The sequence below is a fragment of the Notechis scutatus genome, chromosome 1 (assembly GCF_049901735.1).
Source record: "Notechis scutatus isolate UNSWTSFEM ecotype Mainland chromosome 1, rNotScu1.2, whole genome shotgun sequence".
Classification (NCBI taxonomy): Eukaryota; Metazoa; Chordata; class Lepidosauria; order Squamata; family Elapidae; genus Notechis; species Notechis scutatus.
The window spans coordinates 285,564,299-285,586,169 of record NC_142009.1 but is presented as its reverse complement, the minus strand read 5'-3'; the positions used below and the strand labels follow the sequence as shown (position 1 = coordinate 285,586,169).

General features: G+C 42.3%; 1 protein-coding gene across 3 annotated transcripts in view; it reads left to right on the top strand.

Annotated features, from left to right (window-relative positions):
• The first annotated feature begins 13,693 nt into the window (after positions 1–13,693).
• PRKD1 (protein kinase D1) overlaps positions 13,694–21,871 on the top strand; it is a 107,018-nt gene continuing 98,840 nt past the window's right edge. Inside the window, exon 1 of one of the 3 annotated variants that reach the window (XM_026664531.2) lies at positions 13,694–14,362. In XM_026664531.2, coding sequence (XP_026520316.1) covers positions 14,177–14,362 — 186 coding nt within the window. In that variant the 5' untranslated portion in view covers positions 13,694–14,176. The remainder of the gene's footprint in view (positions 14,363–21,871) is intronic. The other 2 variants (XM_087951763.1, XM_087951764.1) reach the window with 2 other exon arrangements.

Here is a 21,871-nt window from a genome sequence, read left to right as displayed (position 1 = left end):
AAGCCGAACACCATACATGTAAGTACCCGCGAAAACTTAAGAAAACAAATATCAAACCTCTACGGGAGGAAATAAACAGCCAGATCAAAACCTACGAGAAACTGGAAATTAAAAGAGCAGGAATACTATGTGACCTCCAATTCCTACGCAGCTGCAGAGACAACAATACTACACCAACCTGCTTCAAATTAACATTTCATCAAAGCACAGCAGCCACTAAACGTATCCTGAAAAGAACTGAAATGGCTTTACTAAGGAACGAGCTCCACAATAAGAGATTCCGATTAGATCAGTTAAACAAAAGATTTGCTAGCACTACACCTGGAACTGAGCAGCAAAATCCACCCTCTACTTTGGGACAAGATAAAACAACTTACAACTTGGAGAGCTGATTCTGAAGGCATTTACAAACAAGAAAAATTATTGAAAAAACTAAAGAAATTAGAACATGACAAGAAAACCCCAACAACTCACAACAACACCTGAAACAATTAGTGCACAACGTTTCCAACAGAGAACTCACCAAAACAGAAACAGATGTCCTAACCAAAGGATTCAATTATGCTATAGCACCCCAAAAAATCCCCACAGAATCCATCATATGTGCAGTAGAATCCAGCCTAACTAAATTAAATACAGATGAAGCTGATAAAATAAGACACCAAGTTACCAACATCTTATGCACAAGCAAACCACCAAAAAGCAACTTACAGAAAAATGAAATCAAAGCACTACAAACCCTGAAAAGAGATAGCAGCATAATCATCCTCCCAGCAGACAAAGGGAATGCCACTGTAGTAATGGACAGAAAAGACTACGAAACAAAATTGACAGACCTACTCCAAGACTCCACATACAAACCCATAAACACAGACCCAACCACATATCTGGAAAAATTAACCAAGAAGAAAATTATAACCAGCCACATAAGCAAAGAGATCCAACACGCGATCATACCCAGAGAGAAATCTTCCAGATGCCCCAAACTATACGGCCTCCCAAAAATACACAAAGAAGGCATACCTCTCAGACCCATAGTCAGCTCCAGAGGAGCACCACTACAAAACCTAGCTAAACACCTAGCAAAAGAGCTACAGCCCCATGCTGAAACAGCAGCTTCTCATGTAAAAACTCATACCACTTCTTGGAAATGATCAAAGATCTACACGTGGAGCAAGAAGATCTGCTTGTAAGTTTTGACGTGGTTTCACTATTCACTCAAGTCCCAATAAAAGAGACCCTTGAAATCATCAAAAATAAATACCAACCAGCTAAACACCTCATGGAACTAACAGAACACTGCTTAACCAACACATATTTCATATACAAAGGACAAAGATACAAACAAATAGAAGGAGCTCCCATGGGATCACCACTGTCACCTGTCATTGCAAACCTGTTCATGGAAGAATTCGAATCCAGAGCCCTGGCCAATGCCATCCTCAAACCCAAACTATGGTTAAGATACATCGATGACACATTCGTGATTTGGCCCCATGGACAAGAAAACCTAAACAATTTCCTAACACACCTAAACAGCGCACACCCCAAAATCAAGTTCACCATGGAAACAGAAACAAACAAACAACTACCATTCCTAGATGTACTAATCTACAAAAAAACAGATGGCACACTAGGACACACCATATACCAGAAGAAAACCCACACCAACCGCTACCTCAACGCCCAATCCCACCACCACCCAGCACAGATAAACTCCGTGGCTAAAACACTAATTACCAGAACCAAACGCCTGGCAGACAAGACACACATTAAGACTGAACTATGCACCCTGACTAAAGTACTGACAGCTAACGGCTTCCACAAAAGCAAAATCACCAGCTTGATCCACAAAAACACACTGAAACATAATAGAGACCCAGAAGATGAACAGACCTATGGAACAGCTGTCCTGCCCTACATAAGAGGTACTACAGACAAAATTAGTAAGGTACTACACAGACATCACATCAGGACTGCCTTCAAAACAGACAGAAAAATAGCAGCCATCCTTAGCAACCCCAAAGATAAAATTGACCTGGAAAACCAAGGCATATACGAAGTCCCCTGTGCATCATGCCCGGCCACATACATTGGACAGACCAATAGAAGAATAAGCACCCGCCTGGATGAACACAAAAATGCAGTCAAAAAGCTGGAACACACTTCCTCACTAGTCCAACACATGGAAGCCACAGGTCATAGCATCAACTTCAATGGCACCAAAACCCTGGCCACTATAGAAAACCCTAATCACAGAATCATCAGAGAAGCCATAGAGATTGAAAAAAGACCAGAAAGCATGAATAGAAGAGATGATTCCACCAGGCTGTCAATCATTTGGAAGCCTGCACTCACAAACAAAAAAATCTCCACACCACAAGCCAGGCAAACACCTGGGCACAAACAGATCCCCTGATACCTCCAGCTCAAACACATCCCAACCAGGCACCCAGATGAAACCCAGCTTCCTAACTAATGATAGCCGTCCATTTACCCGAAGCCAAGCTGCACTAAAGACCTCCATTAAAGCAACACAATGCTGCCAGCCAATCAAGATACAAAAAGAGCCAAAAACAGACAGAAGATATTAGAGACACCAATCAAGCAGAACACAGCAAACTCCGAGACCAATAAACACAGACCAAGACTCCCAACCAATCAGGATGAAGAAAAACCATTCTGGCACAGCAATAGGCTGCCCCAAATTCAAATCTGAAACCACTGTAAAAGTCTGACTCACAGACGGACACAATACAGAAGCCTGATGATGGCAGATGAGATTCTGCTGAAACGTTGCTACAACTTTAAAAGAACTACAATGACGTGGAAAATACCCAACCAAGCCGAACACCATACATGTAAGTACCCGAAAACTTAAGAAAACAAATATATATATATATATATATATATATATATATATATATATATATATATATATATATATATATATATATATATATATATATATATATATATATATCACTCATTCCATTCCAATTCAATTCTATCATTAATATTCATTAAAATCTTAACATGTATAACATTTCTTTTCAATTAAATATCATACTTCCTTGGGAACACTTATAAACTTTCCATAATTAATTCTCCCCCCCACCATATTTCTCTTCACTTATATTTTATAAATCATTAATAGTTAAAATGTTCCCATCCTTTCCTAATTTAATTCTCTCATTCACTTTATTTCATTTATTTATTAACAAACATTCCACTAGATTACGATAAATATTTTATCCATCATTTTAATCATATTTTCTAAAATTATTTCTATTTGTAATATAACAATACTATCTTATGTACCTCTGCAGAATCCCTTTTACAATTAAGTTTTCACCCATTATCTCTAAACAGGCTTATACTTTCAATTCTTATACCTTTTCCCTGTTTCTCTATATCTTGTTTCTGTCCTTTATAACTTCTTTTCTTTTCCTCCCCCCCCTCTTCTTCTCCCTCCCCTTTTTACCCTCTTGTCTCTCTACTTCTAATTGTCTCTTCTGTAATCCCCTCTTCTGTTGCTTTCTAATATTATACTTATTTTTCAAACTATTCTTTTTTTTTGGTTGTTTTTTCAAATCTTAAACTTTTCATTCTCTTTCCCCCCTTTCCTTTTTCCCCCCACATAAAATTACTTGATCATTAAAGATGGCTCCTTCCTTGTCCCAGTGTTCTTGTTCTGCAAGGGTTTCTTGTTGTTTCTAGTAGTTCCAGATCTTCATTTCTAAGAGTTGAAATATGAAGCCAAAAGAACCTCTCCCTTCTTGTGCATCTTCTTTGTACTTTTTAAGTTCCATTTTCAGTTCTTCTAAAAGTGGTGCCATTTTAGATACTTTTAAACAACCACCCAATTGATTTTAGTCCTTTAAATGCAATAACCAAAAATCCAAAGATCACCAAATAATCCAAAGTTATTTCTTCTTGCTTCTTTTTTCCACTTTCTCTTCCTGGGGTTCTATTATTTTGTTGCCAAGTTTCAGTTAAAATGTATCTTTTAGGAATCTTGTTGAGGTTTCACTGTAAATTCCTTTTAATTCCAGGCAGTCTCCTCCATTTTTCCAGATCCTGCCCTTTTATTCTTTTCCTTTCCTTTCCTGCTTTTAAAAGCGTTTAAGTATCCAGAAATCTTTATTATCCCTTTGAAATTTTATTTTCAGCTTAAATGCCTATTGATGTCAAAGTGGATTTTTTTTTCAATTTTTTGCTTAAGTTTCTTAGCTGTCAGTATAGGGAAAGGAAGAAAAAAAAAAACCAAATCCTTTCCCTTTCCTCTCTCCTTCGCTGCTTCAAAATCTTCTTTGGGAACAATGTTATTGTTGTGTCCATTGAATTATCTGAAGTTCCCAATCTGGTCCGTGGGTCTGGCGGGAGCGCCGAACGCTCCCATTGGCTGATGCCGTTTGACAGCCGGCTATAAAAGGAGCTGTCAAACGGCATCAGCTGTTGCCACCAGCTGATCTGCCTTGTTAGCCTAGGCAAGCCGCGGCAACCCTTTATTCACCGAATAAAGCCTTTTGAACGAACGCTCGAGTCTGCCTCGTATCTCCGCCGCTCTACAACACTGGCGACAAGGGCGGGATACTATAAGAGGCTACCTGACGTTCTAATCGCTGAGCTGGTCACTAAAAAAGAGCGGAGCCACCGAGAGCCGACAGCCGCAGCCGCTGACGAGCGCGAAATTTAAAAGCCTCCTCAACTGAGGAGACAGACTCCGCCTGACAGGCGCAGCCGCAAAACGCTCTTCTAAGAGCGCATTTTTCGAAACCTCCAACAGCTGAGGCGATTGACACTGCCACCTCAAGATGAGCACCAGCCCAGCATTCCCACCTTTCAAACCAGCCGAAGAGACGTGGGAGTCCTACAAGAATCGTTTCATCTACTTCCTAGATGCCATCGACCTCGCAGAGGCTACAGACCACAGGAAAAAAATCTTACTTTCTTAGCTATTGTGGAGCTGCGGTTTTTGACACCGCTACAGCGCTAGTAGCCCCTCTGTCAGAACCATCCCTTGGGAAGAGCTCCAGGAGATTCTTTCCAACCACTACTCCCCTAAGCCTTCCCAGATAGCTAGAAGACATGCCTTCAGAATTAGAAGACAGGCTGAGGGGGAGTCAGTTAGCGAATATATGGCAGCTTTGCGATCAGCTGCCTTACAGTGTGGGTTCAGAGACTACTTAGAAGACATGCTTTTGGATCAGATTGTCTGTGGGGTCAGGGATCTTAGACTTCAAAGATGCTTGCTAGCCCAAAAAAAAACCTTAACATTAGCCTTAGCAATAGAAGAAGCCCAAGCTGCTGAACTATCTGCTTAGTCAGCAGCTGAAATCCAAGGAACTCCTATCAGGCAAGAAAGCTCCACTATCCACTCTGAGGAAGTTTCCCTAGAGGAAGACCCTGTAGGCTCAATGGATGTTAACCGCCTTAGACAGCAAAAGCCCCCCCAAGCAGGAGCTGGGCAAAGGACCAACCTCACCCCCAGGCAACCACCCATCTGCCTGAGCTGTGGAGGTTCCCACCTTAGGGCATCCTGCAGGTTCAGGAATGCTATTTGCCTGAACTGTCAAAGGAAAGGCCACCTAGCTAGAGTCTGCCAAGCAGGGAGAACTTTTCCTCAGAGGCCTCAGTCTACTTCCAATTTTCAAAGGCAAGTGGAAGATTGCTACACCTGCTACCACTCAGACCACATTTCTAAAAACTCTAACAAAATAAGTATTTTTGTTTTTTTTAGAAGGTAAACCTTGCAGAATGGAGGTGGACACAGGATCAACACTCTCAATCATCTCCTGGGAGACCCTGAAGAAGATTCACCCCAGAATATCCAAAAAGAAGCTCCAGAAATGCCACCTGACCCTACGGGACTACCAGGGCAAGAACATCCCTGTCCTCGGGAAAGGCAAGTTTTTAATTCAATTCCAAAGCTTTAAAGGCCATTTGCCTTTAGTGGTAGTTGATGGTGCCCTCCCCAGTTTGTTGGGACTAGATTGGTTCCCTTCCCTTGGCCTTAGTATAACTGGTATCCATGCTGTTTCAACCTCTGAAGTAGACACCCTATTCAGGAACTATTCTGATGTTTTTAACAACGAATTGGGTTGCTATTCTGGTACCCCTATCTCGTTCACTTTAGACCCCCAGGCAACTCCAATTCGCCTCAAGCCACGCAGAGTGCCCTTTGCTATCCGCCCCAAATTGGACATAGAATTAGACAAATTGTTAAAGCAAGGGGTATTAGAACCAGTGGATTTTGCTAAGTGGGAGACCCCCATAGTTACCCCACTCAAAAAGGATGGCAGCGTGAGAATCTGCGCTGATTACAAGACGTCCCTCAACCGTTTTTTGCAAGTCAGCGCATACCCTGTCCCTGTAATCCAACACCTTTTACATACTTTTGAACCTGGCACTATTTTTGCCAAGCTTGATATGTCCCAAGCCTACCAACAGTTTCCTGTTGATAAACAGACAGCTGAATTGCAAACCATAGTCACCCATAGAGGTGCATTCAAATGCAATAACCTACAATTTGGCGTTAGTGTGGCCCCAGGCATTTTTCAGTCTCTCATGGAGAGACTTCTTCAAGGGCTCCCAGGTGTAGTCCCTTATTTTGATGACATTTTGGTTTCAGCAACGTCTAAAATTCAACTTATGCAAAGGGTTAGAGCAGTCCTAGACAGGTTTAGGCAGCATGGCCTCAAACTTAAAAGGGAGAAATGCACCATTGCCACTAAGCAAGTGGATTTTCTTGGTTACAGAATTGATGCCTCTGGTATTCACCCAATTGAGTCCAAAGTCAGGGCTATCCACGAGGCACCCACACCATCCAACAAGATGGAACTCCAAGCCTTTTTAGGGCTCTTGAACTTTTATGCTTCATTCCTTCCACATAAGGCATCTATTGCAGAACCTTTGCATAGACTTTTAGATAAACAATCCCCCTGGCACTGGGGACCTAGGGAAGCCCACGCTTTCAAATCAGTCAAGTCCTTACTAACATCTGATGCAGTTTTAGTCCAATTTAATCAACAACTTCCCCTAGTCCTGGCAGCTGATGCTTCCCCCTTTGGTATAGGGGCAGTTCTTAGCCACAGGCTCCCAAATGGCTCTGAGGCACCAATTGCCTTCTTCTCAAGAACTTTCTCTGCTGCAGAAAGAAACTACAGCCAGATTGATAAAGAGGCTTTGGCTGCAGTAGCCGCTGTTAAAAAGTTTCACGAATTCCTTTTTGGTCACTGTTTTGAACTTTTCACTGACCATAAACCACTTCTGGGTCTTTTGTCAGGGGATAAGCAAACTCCACAAGTCCTGTCGCCTAGGATGACCAGGTGGACCCTGTTCCTGGCCGCCTATTCATACAAATTAGTGCATCGCCCAGGCAAAAACTTGTGTCACGCAGATGCCCTTAGTCGCTGCCCCCTGCCTATACCAGTTGAAGACCCCGCACCCATCCATGCCATTTTTGAAGTCAATGAACTCAATTTACCCATCACTGCTGAAGACATTGCAATGCACTCCAAAAAAGACAGGGTAATTGCCCAAGTTCTGGACTGGGTGGGGAGGGGGTGGCCTGAAACACAATACACTCCTGATTTCATGCCATTCAAGATTCGCAGGCAAGAGTTGTCATCCCTGCAGGGATGTTTGTTATGGGGAACTAGGGTGGTCATCCTAACCACTCTGCAGAAACCAATTTTAAAGGTCCTTCACGAGGGCCATCCTGGCATCGTAAGGATGAAGGCCCTGGCCCGCAGCTACGTGTGGTGGCCAGGCATGGATGCCCAAATCTCCAGCTGGGTAAGCTCGTGCCAACCATGCCAATCTACCAGGCCAGCCCCATCAGCCGCCACCCCTGCCAGATGGGAAAGTGCTGGGGGGCCTTGGTCTTGCTTGCACATTGACCTGGCTGGACCAATACATGGGCGGACCTTTCTAGTCTTAGTAGATTCTTATTCTAAATGGGTTGACCTGGCCCTACTTCCTTCCACAACCACCCAGACCATCGTTAAAGACCTGACCCGAATTTTTGTCACCCATGGCCTCCCTGACACATTGGTGACTGACAATGGCCCCCAGTTCACGTCTGGTGAGTTCGGAGTATTCGCTGCCAACTTGGGTATCAGGCACATTCTCACAGCCCCATTTCACCCAGCTAGTAACGGGATGGCTGAAAGGGCAGTCAGGTCAGTAAAAGAAGCATTAGAAAGGTTTGGCCAGATAGACTGGCACTCCAAATTATCCAGATATCTTCTAAGCCAGCATACAACCCCCAGCACCACAACAAACAAATCACCAGCTGAATTATTAATGGGCAGGCGTCTTAGGACCACCTTGGACAGACTGCACCCCCACTACAGCCCAGACACCCCCTTGGGGTCTGACAGTTTTGTCAGAGACTTTGCCCTGCATGACCTGGTCTATGCCAGGAATTATACAGGGGACCCGTTGTGGGTACCTGGACAGGTTATATCAGTTGCAGGGCCAAGATCCTACAGGATCCTCCTGGACGACGGTCGTATGTGGCGCAGACACGTGGACCAGCTGAGGAAAAGGCGGAAAGGGGCAACCAACGACTCCCACATCCAGCCGAGTGGCCCGGTCTACCCAACCATCAACAACGGTTCCCAGCCAAGCGATCCAGCCAGCACCGAGAGCTCCCAGCCGGACCCAGTCTACCTCCCCAGCCGAACAACGCGCCCAAAGAGAACCGAACAAGGGGACTTACCTGATCCACCGCAGGCTTCCACTGACCGGACTGGCACTCCTGCAGCCCCTTGGGCACCCCCAGGGGCAACAGACTTTGCTCCAGCCGGAGATGTCCCCGGGCTCAGGCGATCCTGCCGGCAGGAAGGCGGCCGGCCTATTTACAAGACTACGCATGCTCCTTGCTGGGGGAAAGGAGTGTTGTGTCCACTGAACTATCTGAAGTTCCCAATCTGGTCCGCGGGTCTGGCGGGAGCGCCAAACGCTCCCATTGGCTGATGCTGTTTGACAGCCGGCTATAAAAGGAGCTGTCAAACGGCATCAGCTGTTGCCGCCAGCTGATCTGCTTTGTTAGCCTAGGCAAGCCGCGGCAACCCTTTATTCACCAAATAAAGCCTTTTGAACGAACGCTCGAGTCTGCCTCGTATCTCCGCCGCTCTACAACAGTTATTTTTTTTTATAGTTTAAATTCCAGGGTTGCCTTATGTTGTTGCTTTTGCAGTTTAACCCAGTCAACCAAAACTTTCTCTTCTTATCTTCCTCCTGCACATTGTTTCCGGTCGAGTTCTTCTTTGAGGTGGCCATTTCTGACCACTGCTGCAACCGCCTTCGGGAAAGGGAGTAATGGCCAGCTGAGGAGGAGAGATGTGGCTCTCCTCAACCCTGCTGGTAGTCTGAAGAAAAAGCATTGGGAGAAATGTGAAAGTGTTTTAGAACAACCACATCTCTAGTTCTTTTGATTGAAGGGGACAATAAGTTCAATTGTCTTCTGGTAGCTTTTCTTTTATCCGACCCCCAAAGGATTTATTCCCAGTTTTAGGAACTGTTCTTGATGTGTCCTTTTGGAGGTAGTTCATGCTGATTGGGGCTTATAGAGATTGCAAAAACAGATTATCAACTCTATATTATGAGAACTGTAGGTGAATGGGAGGCAGAAGAATATTTATGGAATAATAATGACTATCAAATGTCCTAAATTCAGCTAAGCTGATGAAAACATATTCTAAGTACAATATAATACAACATATCCTAAGCTGTGCGTCCATATCCTCTCATGTGGGGAAACATTACTTATTTGTTAGCCACATGTTGCATCAATTTTACTGGGGAATTGCTTAACAGAAAAAAACTAACAGGAACTTCTGAATTTTAGACATGTGTATTAGACTATCCTTTCAATCATCTGTCACTTGGTATTTAGGGAATGCAAATGAAAGTCTTATTATTTTGCCTAAGCTTGAGCAGGGAAAGAACAATTCTCAAAATTGAAAAGTGGGAACTTCAAGCTGTTCTGACACTAGTTTGGTGTATTTTCATTCTGTAAGTCACCTAAAGATGTCTGAAGTAACCATTGGTGATTAGATACTGATAATGATCAAGAGAAATCAACTACCCAAGTCCTTGTGGAATGGAAGTGTATACATTTTATACAGTCTTGTATAAAGTCATTTGCCTGATATCAGAATTGTTTCAAATTAGATCTTAAACAGTGACATATCTTTTAATAAAGAGCACTAGCTATCAATCAGATTTGCAAGTGGCATGACTAGCACAACTATAAATACTGTGATCTAACCCAATCAATATTTTTGATCCAGCATTTGGTGTGAAGCCTCCTTTATAGGACAGGAAAAGATAATCTAAATTTCATTTTTAAAAGAAAAATGACTTGCTTTCACGAAGTCTACATAAGTTGATGAGAAGAGATGCCATATATGGGCTTGGATGTTTCTTCCTAATCATACTCAAGAGTTCTTCAAAGGGAAGTAGAGGGAAAGTTGTCTGTCATTGTTGCTTTAGTGGATCCTGCATGGAACAGGTAGCTAGAATTGATGACTCTAAGGTCTCTCCAACTCTGTGATTCTACAAAGATCCTATGAATAAATTGTGCAACAGATGTACTGTATCATTCTCAACCTTTTGCATAATATATATAGCCATCTGTTATGTTGTCTAGAAAAGACTAGATATTAAGAACTGGGAAGCAAAAAAACAACAAAAAACAACCCATAACTCTGAAAAGTTGTAATTTACTCTTGCTACATAGCTTTTTAATATCACTACAGTTCAATTGTTCCTGTAATTGCAGTTAAAATGGGAAAAAAATGACTTTTTACCAATAAATTAACAAATAACCATGAAAACTCTCCAAGCATTATTGTGTCAATGGAATTGAAAGAGATAAAAAAGAACAATGATCAGAATTCCACATTTGTGGTAAAAATGTTCTTCATATATCCCTACTATCTCATTTGTGTCATCACTTTTGTATGTCATACTTTGAATATGATTTCAGAGGAATCTACTTTCTGAATTGTTTTTGTGTGTTGTTTAAGAGTTCACTTGAATGACAGTGCGTAGCCCACACTTGTGCATGAGAAAAATGGTCTGTCATTCCATTCTTCTATGATTCCCCCCTCACCTGAGATGCCTCATTCCCAAATTCTATATCTAACCTACAGTTCTGACATTTTCTACTGAAATACTTATAAGTCTGATCTTCCTTAGATTTTTTTGCCCCCTGGTTTTTAGTTTATGTAAAGGAGGGAGGCTGCATTTACTTCTTATAAATGTTTCTTATATGTTTCTTAAGCTGCCTTAAGAAAGTTCAAAACATTGTTAAAGATCCATATCATCCTGGGCACCCTTTTTTTTTTGAACTATTACCATCTGGGAGATGGTACAGAATAATAAAAACAAGGACAAATAGGCTGAAAAACAGCTTCCACCCCAGGGCAGTAGCTCTGTTGAATTCTACTGTATAGTGCAGTGTTTTTATTTATTTATTTATTTGATTTGATTTGTCAATCGTTACAAGATAATAGATATAAGGATAAACATAGTTATGAATACATGAAATGAATACATATAAGAAAAATAAACAATAGGACAGGGACGGTAGGCACGTTGGTGCACTTATGTACAGACCTCTTAGGAAAGGGGTGAGGTCAATAGTAGAAAGTCTAAGGTTAAAGTTTTTGAGGTTTGGGGAAGAAACCACAGAGTCAGGTAGAGTATTCCAGACATTGACCACTCTATTTGGTGTGGTTAACCTTGAGTTTTTATCTATTGTGTGCTCTTGTATTGTTATGGTTGAAGCTGAAGTATTCATTGATCAGTAGGACATTGCAATGTATGATTCTATATACTATACTTAGATCGGACAGAAGACAGTGAAGTTCTAGGTTTTCTAGATCTAGAATTTCAAGTCTGGTGGCATAATGTATTCTGCAACGAGTAGTGGGGTGTAGAACTCTTCTTGTGAAATATTTCTGGACTTTCCCAACTGTATTAATATCAGATATGTGATGTGGGTTCCAGACTGATGAGCTGTATTTGAATATTGGTCTAACAAATGTTTTGTATGCCCTAGTTAGTAGTTATGCCCTCACAACATTAAAACACTGAAAAGTATTGTAAACATTAAAATGATCTACAGTTACAAACTTCCCACCAAAATGTACACAACTCCTCCAGATATTTTAAATCTATAGAAAATATTTTGGTATCCACATTTTTAATCTAATATTTGCAGGAGCAATTTGAAATGTCAGATGGGCTGGATGAAGCACATCCTGTTTTCCCCCTTGCTTTCTCTTAAAATACTTCTCACAAATAACTATCAGCACAGCTCAGATTGACACTACCTGTGTGACCGGATTGACACGCACCGTGTGACCAGATAGGTTCTTGAAATAAGTTTGAAAGCCTGTTTAGTTCAAATGATTGCCTAATCTTTTCTCCCATAACATATTCCTCAGAGGCTTTCCAACAATCTTTAGAGAAAGCCTGGGATGTAAGCGTGCTAAACAAATGACAGTGTTTTATCCTCCCTTTATTGTTTGAAAGATGGAGGCAGAAGGAGGCTTGCATTTGTTCCAGTGATGGAAAGACAAACTCCTCCTCCTCCTTGAGATTAAGGGCTTCTGCTCAGAAAATGACAATCACTAGAGAGGATGTTCCCCTCACCTCATGTTTGGTAAATAGAAAAATGACAGGTGGTGGGTAGGATTCTTGCTAGTTTTTTCTTTCCTGTCACAAATCAAGGGGGAGGTGGAGCAGCAGCAGCAGCTGAAATAAGGGACAGCCTAGAGCCTCAACTCTGTAGTGACAGCACACTTTCTTTCTTCTCTGCATGGGGCTGCCTCTTGGTGGGGGTAATGGCACTACTCACTGCTGTTCTGCTGGATGGGAGACAACTCGAAGGAATTAGCTGACAGGTTTACACTCCTGCTTACAAGAAAATTGTAACCCGGCTCAGAAGCAGCCACAAAGCAGGAGGATTCAGAGATTCTTCCGGCCTTCCCGGCTAGTAAGAACTGTTGTTACCTTTCACTAATACAAGAGCATCAGCTGTGGAAGAACCATTAGCAGCCGGGATGAAGGCGGCTTTGAAGGTACTGACCGAATCAAAGGGAACTTGGAGGATGTAACATTCTCTCTCTGGATCAGACCTTTTCAACTTGGTAGCCTCTGCAAATGTGCCATGTACGTTGGGGATGATGGAAGTTGTAGCTCCCCTCCCCTTTGGAAGGCACCTGGGTGAGGAAAACTATTACTAGAAAAACCAGAGTTAAGTTGGAGTTTTCTGAAAACAGGAAGACTGTGATAGATGGATAGCAAAAAGCTAGAGAAGGCAGGGCAGGACATAGAGGTGTTTGGCAGAGGAGTTAGGGGAGTTTAACAAAGTTAAAGTTGGAAGAAAGAGTTGCCAACTTGCTTTTTTCAGGCTTGTGTTATTTTTCATAGCTATCAAATAAGCAGAAGTACCCAGGTGACTCTTTCTCTCCAGCCAGAGTTGGACTAAAACTTCACCTGCTGTTCAGCGCACAAGAACCTCACCACTACACAGGCGACGGCAACCGGCCCTGGCCCACAAGTTAGGCCAGGGTCGCGTCCAGGAGCGTTTGTCAGGGACAAAGCGTCGGGGCCAGCTTGGAAGTCAATTCGGCGGCCAGCGGAGCGCAGCCGGGGCGGGGCGAGAGCCAAGGGAAAGGCGCGCCAAAGGGAATTGTTCGGTGCTACCCGAAGGGGAGGTCCGTCTCTTTGGGTTTGGGTCAGTGCCCCGCCACTCGGGCGCCTCGGAGCGGCTGTTGCTGCTCAAGGCCGCCGGGTGGTGGCTCAGGCGCCTACGCCTGCTTTCCCGCCCTTCCTCTTTCTCTCGCAAAGCGCGCTTGACCGCCCAGTCGCCGCCGCCGCCTCCTCCTCTGCTACTGGGCGCTGGGAGACGCGGCGGTGGTGGCAGCAGCAGCCAGAGAGGCGCTCTCCCCTCGAGGCTCGCCTCTTCTCCAAGGGTGGCTTGAGCTCCGCTCGGCGTCCTTAAGGAAGTTTGCCAAAGCCTCCCCCCGCTTCTTTATCGACGGCACTTATCCTGGCAAACTCTTCCTAAACCGCACTTCTCTCTCTCTCTCTCTCTCTCTCTCTCTTCTCTGTCTTTCCGCCACATCTCTCGCGCTGCGGGAAGTTGTCGATGAGTGCTCCGCCGGTCATCCGACCGCCCAGTCCTTCGCAGCCCGGAGGCGGCGGGGGCAGCGGCATCTCCTTCCACCTTCAGATCGGCCTCAGCCGGGAGCCGGTGCTCTTGCTGCAAGACTCCTCGGGGGAGTTTAGCCTGACCCATGTCCGGGAAATGGCTTGTTCCATCGTCGACCAAAAGGTAAGGAGCCTCCGTCCCCGGCTTGAATTTTGGGGAGCGGAAGACGTCAGACTTGTACAGGAGACAGCATCTGGCCTTCCCAAGCTAGGTAGCTTACTGCTCCCTCTTCTGCCATCCCAGCCCCCGCGGCCCACGCTTGCTCGCCTCGTTTGGGAAAAGTCTCCCAAGATAGCTGGGGGAAAGTCACCGCTTCAGGAAGGCTTGGGATTCGTTTTAGGGAATAAAACGCGAATTCATTTTGACTCTAACGTCCCCGAACTAGCATATAATGTAAAGTTGTGATGCGTCTTTTCTTTGCTCCTTCCAACTGAACTCCCTGCTTTCTTCCCTCGGTCGGGTTACACTTTCCGTAGTGGCTACTTGTATTTGTTGACTCTCGGCAGAGTTTGATTGCCACGCGCGAAAAAAAACACAAAAAAAACAAAACTTTACTGCTCCGCCGCGCCTCCCCCTCTCCCTCCCTCCCTCTCTCTCTCTTCCTCCCTCCCTCCCTCCCCTTCTCCTGTGTCCAAGAATGAGAGTTTAGTAGGAGGGGCTGGAAACAAAACGAGAGATAGGGGCGCACTGGCAGCTGTCAAAATAATCCCTCGACCCTGCATTATACCCGCTGGGGAAATAAAAGTTTCCACTTTGCAAGCCAGAAAGCAAAACAAGCCGGCACGCTTGGCAGCCTGAGCTCAGGAAAGCAATCCGATGCCTGCAAGCCGGTATGACCTGGGATATGTGGAATGCCGGCTGTGACCTTACAAATGGAATCCGGCTGCCAATTCCGGAAAAAAAGACTCCTGGGCTGAAATAAGAGAATTCCATAAATCCATTTTTTTAAAAAAAATGTGTGATTTCCCAGAAGTATGCAGAGGTATTGCTCCTACAAAAGTGAATCTTGCAAAGCAACCCAACAGCTAAACTCTGCTAAGTCAAATCCTGGAAATTTCCCCAAAGTTGTAATCTTTGGATATGTCCAGAACTCTCATAACATCCAGGCATCTTCTCCTGCAACAGAGGTGACAAATTTGGGGAGCACCACATGGTGAATAAAAGTGCAGCCTCAAGCACGATGCCTGTAATGTTGAAAAGATGTACAGCATGGTATTTTATGGATAGATGTGCATTTTGCTGCAGCTTTGCTTGCTCATCTAAGGAATGTCAACAATTATACCACATTTTTAAAGTTATTTTGACCTCCTTTCTCACACTTTCCCTATCATCTGCTTTAGCCCCATTCCTTCACTTTGAGAGTGGTATTATCTTTTTCCCTTCTTTGGTACATCAACACATGTATTGATTTGGTGAACCTGGGAATGAATGAATGCATGTGACTGAGGAAAATAGGGTAATTCAAACCTCAGAACTGCTGACTTATTATTTGTGCCATATTTGTGCCACTTATTATCTGCCTCCTGTGGTTCCCAGGAGTTTCCATGCTAATTTGGAAGGTGGTAAAATTGCAGAGGCTATAATTTGGGGAGAGATTGCACCTTCCTCTTTGAATATGGTAAAGTTCAGTTCCAAAAATCTGGTGGTTTTACAGAAAGTCTTTTAAGATATGAAAAAGTATTTTATAATACTTTATAGACAAACTGGCTTGTTATGGAATGGGCTGTTCAAGAAACAGCCAATTTTCACAGATGCATAAAATGGATTCAGAAAGTAGCACCTGATGACAGTTGATTATTTCCTAGATTTCTATTTATCCATAGGCAGCTACCATTTGTTTCTCACGAGATTCAACTTCCTGTTCACTGAATTTTTTGTTGTTGTCTTTCTTTTATGTATTTGTGTGTGAAAAGATAATGATGCCATATTAATGAGAAATTAAAGCTTGATAAAAATACAGTGTCCAGAAGGAATTTTTAAAATACCTCTAATGAGAAAGTAAAGGGATTTGCAAAGAAATGAACTCTTTCCCAATCAATACCCTATTCCACTTTCATAATCAAGTAACCTTGGATTTGCAACTGAGGGTCCAAAAAAGTTTTGCCTAATACTTTCTTACATGTGTGCGTTCTACCTGTTTAAGAAGGAATGCTATTGTTGACAAAATCAACAGGTAGATATAGCCTGTGACAGATTCCTGTCCTGTCAATACTGTAGAAAAAAATATATGTAGCTCAGGGTTGAACTATGGAGGCCTTAGTGATCTCTGACCTTGGTTGTTTGCTTGCAGACATTTCATTACCAGACTAGGTAACATCATCAGCAGTAACAGAAAGGTGTAAGTACTTAGAAACAAAAAGGGGCTGGTAATTAAATTATAATGTGGAAATCGGGTAAGGTACTAAAGCACTTCATATTAGGAAATAATGAATAGTGCAAAAAAGCTGTTAGAAATCAATGGCATGCCCTAAAAATATCAAATCTTATGGGCATAAGGACAGAAATCTCAAACTGTTGCAACCAAAAATCTGATAATGGAAGCCAAAAATACTTTTGGATTTTACCCTTTTATATTGGAGACTTCCCTAACTACACTACAGATACTTTTGACTCCTTGTTAAGGGAAATACCATAGCAGAGGCTTAAACGTCTTTGGCACTGAAGGAAAAATGACAGGTATACATATCTGAAATAAGAAAGTCTTATTTTCTAACACCTGTATTGTGCTCAGTGAACTTTTAGGTGCTTAGGAAACGTTTATGTTTGGTACCAAATTAAATTTAATGCAAATGATTAGGATAAGTATGTCAGGGTTTTTTGTTCAGGACAAAAATATGATGTCAGAGTGGATAGGAACCTTTTAGAAATGTTGGTGCTGAATTTCAATTGGGGGAATTTTCAGGTGACCTCTTTGCATAATAAACTTTGAGAGGAGAACTTGATCAGTGGACTATGGCTGTAAAGAGTTAGTACTTTCTGCAAAAAAAAAAGAAAGAAAAGAAAAAAAGAAAGAAATAAAAAACCAAAGAGATGCAGAAACCACTAACTTTTTGTAGCCATCCAGTGATGGTTCAGATTTTTTCATCCTAGAACTTTGAGATGAAAATATATGCTTCTCTTACAGTCCTTCCATCTCCTTATTGATGACTCATTATTGATGAGGAAGGTTTGCCATAAAATTGGGTTCAGATCCAGTTAAATGCATCTTACGGAGTGATGGGATCAACTGTCCTTCAACTTTAGGGTTTTCTTTTACATCTAGATAGGCTTTTTAGTATCTGACTTTATCTGGTTTAAGTAGTGATGAGTTGCCCATAACCTGCCTCTAATGTCAGTTTTGCTCCATTACTTAGATTGTGAATTTTTCCACACTTACTTAGGAGTCCACATAAAGATGGAAATGATTGGGCTTTAAAGTTTATTTATTAATTCAAATGGTTCATGGACAAAAACCAATGTCTCCTTTTTAAAAACAAACAAGCATGCTTCATTTTTTTCTACTGCAGCTTGTGTAGAAATAGAAGGAAACTGGCATAGGGTAGGAAATATCAGGTTCACAGCTTAAACAAGAAAAAAAAGTCATCCCATCCTAGGTGCAATTGTTCCCTTTTATACATTGGTGGTCCATTAAGGTGATTATATTTTCTGGGGAAGAAGATGTCAGGGATTTTTGTGTTGTGGGAATAGTGGTAATGAGTGCAGGATGATGGGCCTTGGGTAAATCTGGATCCTTTCTATCAAACAGTGACATATTGATGAGTGTTGGAGCCATGCCTTATCAATTGCAATGCCTGCCTTGTGGAACAGCAGCCTTCTGGAGATTCAGATGACCCCAGCCCTGTTAGCATCTCACAAAGCATCCTGTGGCTATTTCCCCAGGCATTAGGGCTAGGAAGGTAGATGAACTCTGTTGTGGCTGATGTGGTTTTTTTGGTGAGTGGTGTTATTGTTTATCCTTGGTTGCCAGGTGTTATATGTTGGGATTTTTATATGTTCAATCTTTGTAAGTCACCCAGAGTCACTTGTGTTAGATGGGCAGCTTTATAAATTATATGAAATAAATACATTTTTACTGATGATTTAGATCAGGGGTGTCAAACTCGATTTCATTGAGGGCTGCATAAGGGTTGTCTTTGACCTCACAGGGTTGCAGGGGGCATGGGCATGGTTGGTGTGGCCAACTTGACGTCCCTTGTATCCGGGAGACCTGTGCTGGCCAAGTGCTAAGGCAGAACTTCCCTGAGACCCTCACTTACTGTCATTATAATCTCCTTCCTTCCTTCCTTCCTTCCTTCCTTCCTTCCTTCCTTCCTTCCTTCCTTCCTTCCTTCCTTCCTTCCTTCCTTCCTTCCTTCCTTCCTTCCTTTCTTCCTTCCTTTTCTTCTTTTTCCTTTCCTCTTCATTGTCTTTTCTTCTTCTTTTCTCTCCTTATTTTTTCATCTTTGCTCTCTTTCCATCTTCCCTTCTTTTTCTTTCCTCTTTCCCTTTCTTCTTTCCTGTCCCTTCTTGTATGCTCAAATGCAAAAGGGGAAACATTTCTCCTTTTGTTTTGTTTTTAGTTTGTTTTGCTAGCCCTCGGCCAGCAAAAATGGAGCTCAGATATAAAGATATACTGAATGAGAAGGGGGAACTCAAAAAATTGTCCTGCTGCACGTTTTAAACTTTCCTCTCTTCCTGTATCCAGGTGGATTCTACACTTGTAAAGGAAAAAGCATCAAACTATATGTATTGAGTTTCCTATGATTCTGTTACTGAAGTATTAATCACTTCTACACACATGCTAAGAAATTATTGGTAGCTTTTATATGAAAGAAACATGATTTCTTCATTCATCTCTTAGAACAGGGGTGTCAAACTCAAGGCTTGGAGATCCGATCTGGCCCACAGAGTGCTTAGATCTGGCCCGTGGGGCCACCCTGGAAACAGCAAAGGAGCAGCCCGCAGTGTCTCTGCCAGCAAAACAGAGCTAGGGAGGGCTGCATGCTGGCAGAGGGTTGCAGGAGATCATTGCAGCTGAAATGGAGCTTGGGAGCCTGTTTTCTCTGGCAGAGTGCTTGGGCCATCACAGGTACCCCTGAAACAAGTGATGCTGAGCTGGCCATGCCTACCCTGGGCATGTCTACCTTGCCCCCCGAGGTCAAACCCAACCCTGATGCGGCCCTCAATGAAATTGAGTTTGACACCCTGTCTTGGAAACTATGTTAAGTGAGCCCAACATTTTATTTAAAAAAAGAATGGACACTGAAGAGTAAACAAAGTAAACCACTCCATTAATTATTTTCAAACTTTAGAAACATGTAATCCTTTCTGCCATAATCCAAGTCATTACCTATCCCTACTGTCTATAAAACTGAAACAACTAATTAATTTAAATAGCATATAAATAGTTGAAAGTTAATTTGACCTAGAGATTTCTTATAAAGCTGGAGTTGTGGTGGTACAATGGTTAGAATGCAGAATTGCAGGCTGACTTTGCCCACTGCCAGGAGTTTGATCCTGACTGGCTCAAAGTTGATTCAGCCTTCCATCCTTCCAAGGTCAGTAAAATGAGGACCCAAATTGATGGGGGCAATATGTTGACTTCTAAAATATCCAGAGAGTGCTGTAAAGTATTATGGGGTAGTATATAAATCTTAAGTGCTAAGTACTATTGCTATTATATTTATTATGACTGCATTCAAAATATGTATTATAATAATTTCTGCCATATGCATCAAATAATCACAGCGAAATTCTGTTTATGCCTGGAGGTAAAATATCTTTCCACTCTGCAAAGGAAAGTGGGGTCATTGTCATTAACTAGAAAAGGTGAAGTTCATGTCTTCATTCTGTTTAGAAATGTATTAAAAAGCAAAAAGCTACCATAGCAAATATTTTTGTTTAGCTTCACCTAGAACCTATACAGAAAATTGGGTATTGTTTAGATTTTTACATTCTACATGATTATATTATTTTTCCTTTAAAACTTCTGGAAAGCTGGCAAAGGATACTGTTAAATTATCCTTCTACTTTGTGCTCTGCTGTATCAGTTTAGGTAACCAAGTCAAATTTATTGAATTACAGTGAAGAAATTAACTTTGACATCTGTTAGATAAGAAGTAAAATCTCTAAAACTTCCAAGTATGCTTTAATGTCTAATTTATTATATAGGGAAAAGGTTGTTTTTTCTTAGCTCCAGAGGCAACAGTCTTGTCTGCCTTTTCAGGAAAAAGGATGACTAAGTAGGAAGTCCTGTGAAGTTTGTACTAAGAAATGAAGAGACTTTTCCCTTTGTATTGGAGTTGTTGTGTGGGAAGGAGAGAATGGGAGGGGGGAGGGGGGGAAGAAAGAGTGGGTGCTATCTGGCTGCATCCCAACTAGAGTCTTTATCTAACTTGCTCTGCAGGCTTTCCTCCTGCTTCCTGAATTCGATGAACCAAAACAAACATGGTGATGCAATTATCCATAGTTGTATGCCACTTCTTTATGCTTCATTTAATCAAGGAGTGTAAACCCTTTAACCTTAATGCCTAAGTTGTTGGCAAGGAGCAGAAAACAGATATGAATGAGAAGAAAAAGGAAACTTTTGGGGTATGTATATAATATATGTACATCATGTGTAAGCCACAGGAGACGCGAGTTTGTGATTACACACCTACACTTTGGTTGTTCATGTGGACAAGGTGTTACTAGTTGGCTTCCTGGTACACTCCACTGATTTTGCATTTGGATATTTAGTGACAGGCTACTGATTCTATTTTCAGTTCCCCAGTGCTTGAGAATTTGAGTGCTTGACAGCAGGGTGCATTTGGCACTTTTATTGGAGCCATATGGAGCCATTTGCTCTGCCTACCCTGACTGTGATGCCCATTATTATATACTTACAATGTAAAATTCTTTATTATACATATAAGTGAGTATGAGGAAAAGTATATGGTTTTTACTGAAGATAAAGGTGAAATCTGTTTGAATTTTTTACAGGATTTTTGTTGTGGGGTACACATCAGGGAAAAGTCACCAAATGAATCTGGAAGTTCTTAGAAGTGTCAGGGCATTAATATTTATACTGAGAGTTGCTGTACATGCATAAAAGAGAGTCACTAATAGCCATGGAACTGGCACATTTTTTTGAGGGTCTATGACAATTCGCTGCAGCCAACTCGCCATGGCCAACTCACAATGGCCAATTCCCTGCAGGACAACTTGCCATGGCCAACTTGCTGTGGGACAACTCGCTAAGGGAAAAGAGTTACACTAATATCAAAGAAATGCTGGAATAGAATCTTTAAAAAAAGGATGCAAAATGAGGGACAGAATCAGGGGTGGGATTCTACCAGTTCGCACCTATTCGCTAGAACAGGTTGTTAACATTCTAAGAACCAGTTGTTAGAAGAAATTACATTCGGAGAACCAGTTGTTAGAAGAAATTACTGATCTAATCCTGTAAGGAAGGCAGGAAAGAAACATTCTTGTGTTGCTTACAGAAACTGCCTCTCCGTTAACCCTTATTACATTCTTGGCAGGACTTGACTTCCTGTCTCAGGAGCTTCTCTGGAGTTTTTTCCCCTCCTTTGCTGGTACTTTGCTTGTGTGGAGTGACCATTTAAAGTTACAATGGCACTGAAAAAAGTGACTTATGACCATTTTTCACGC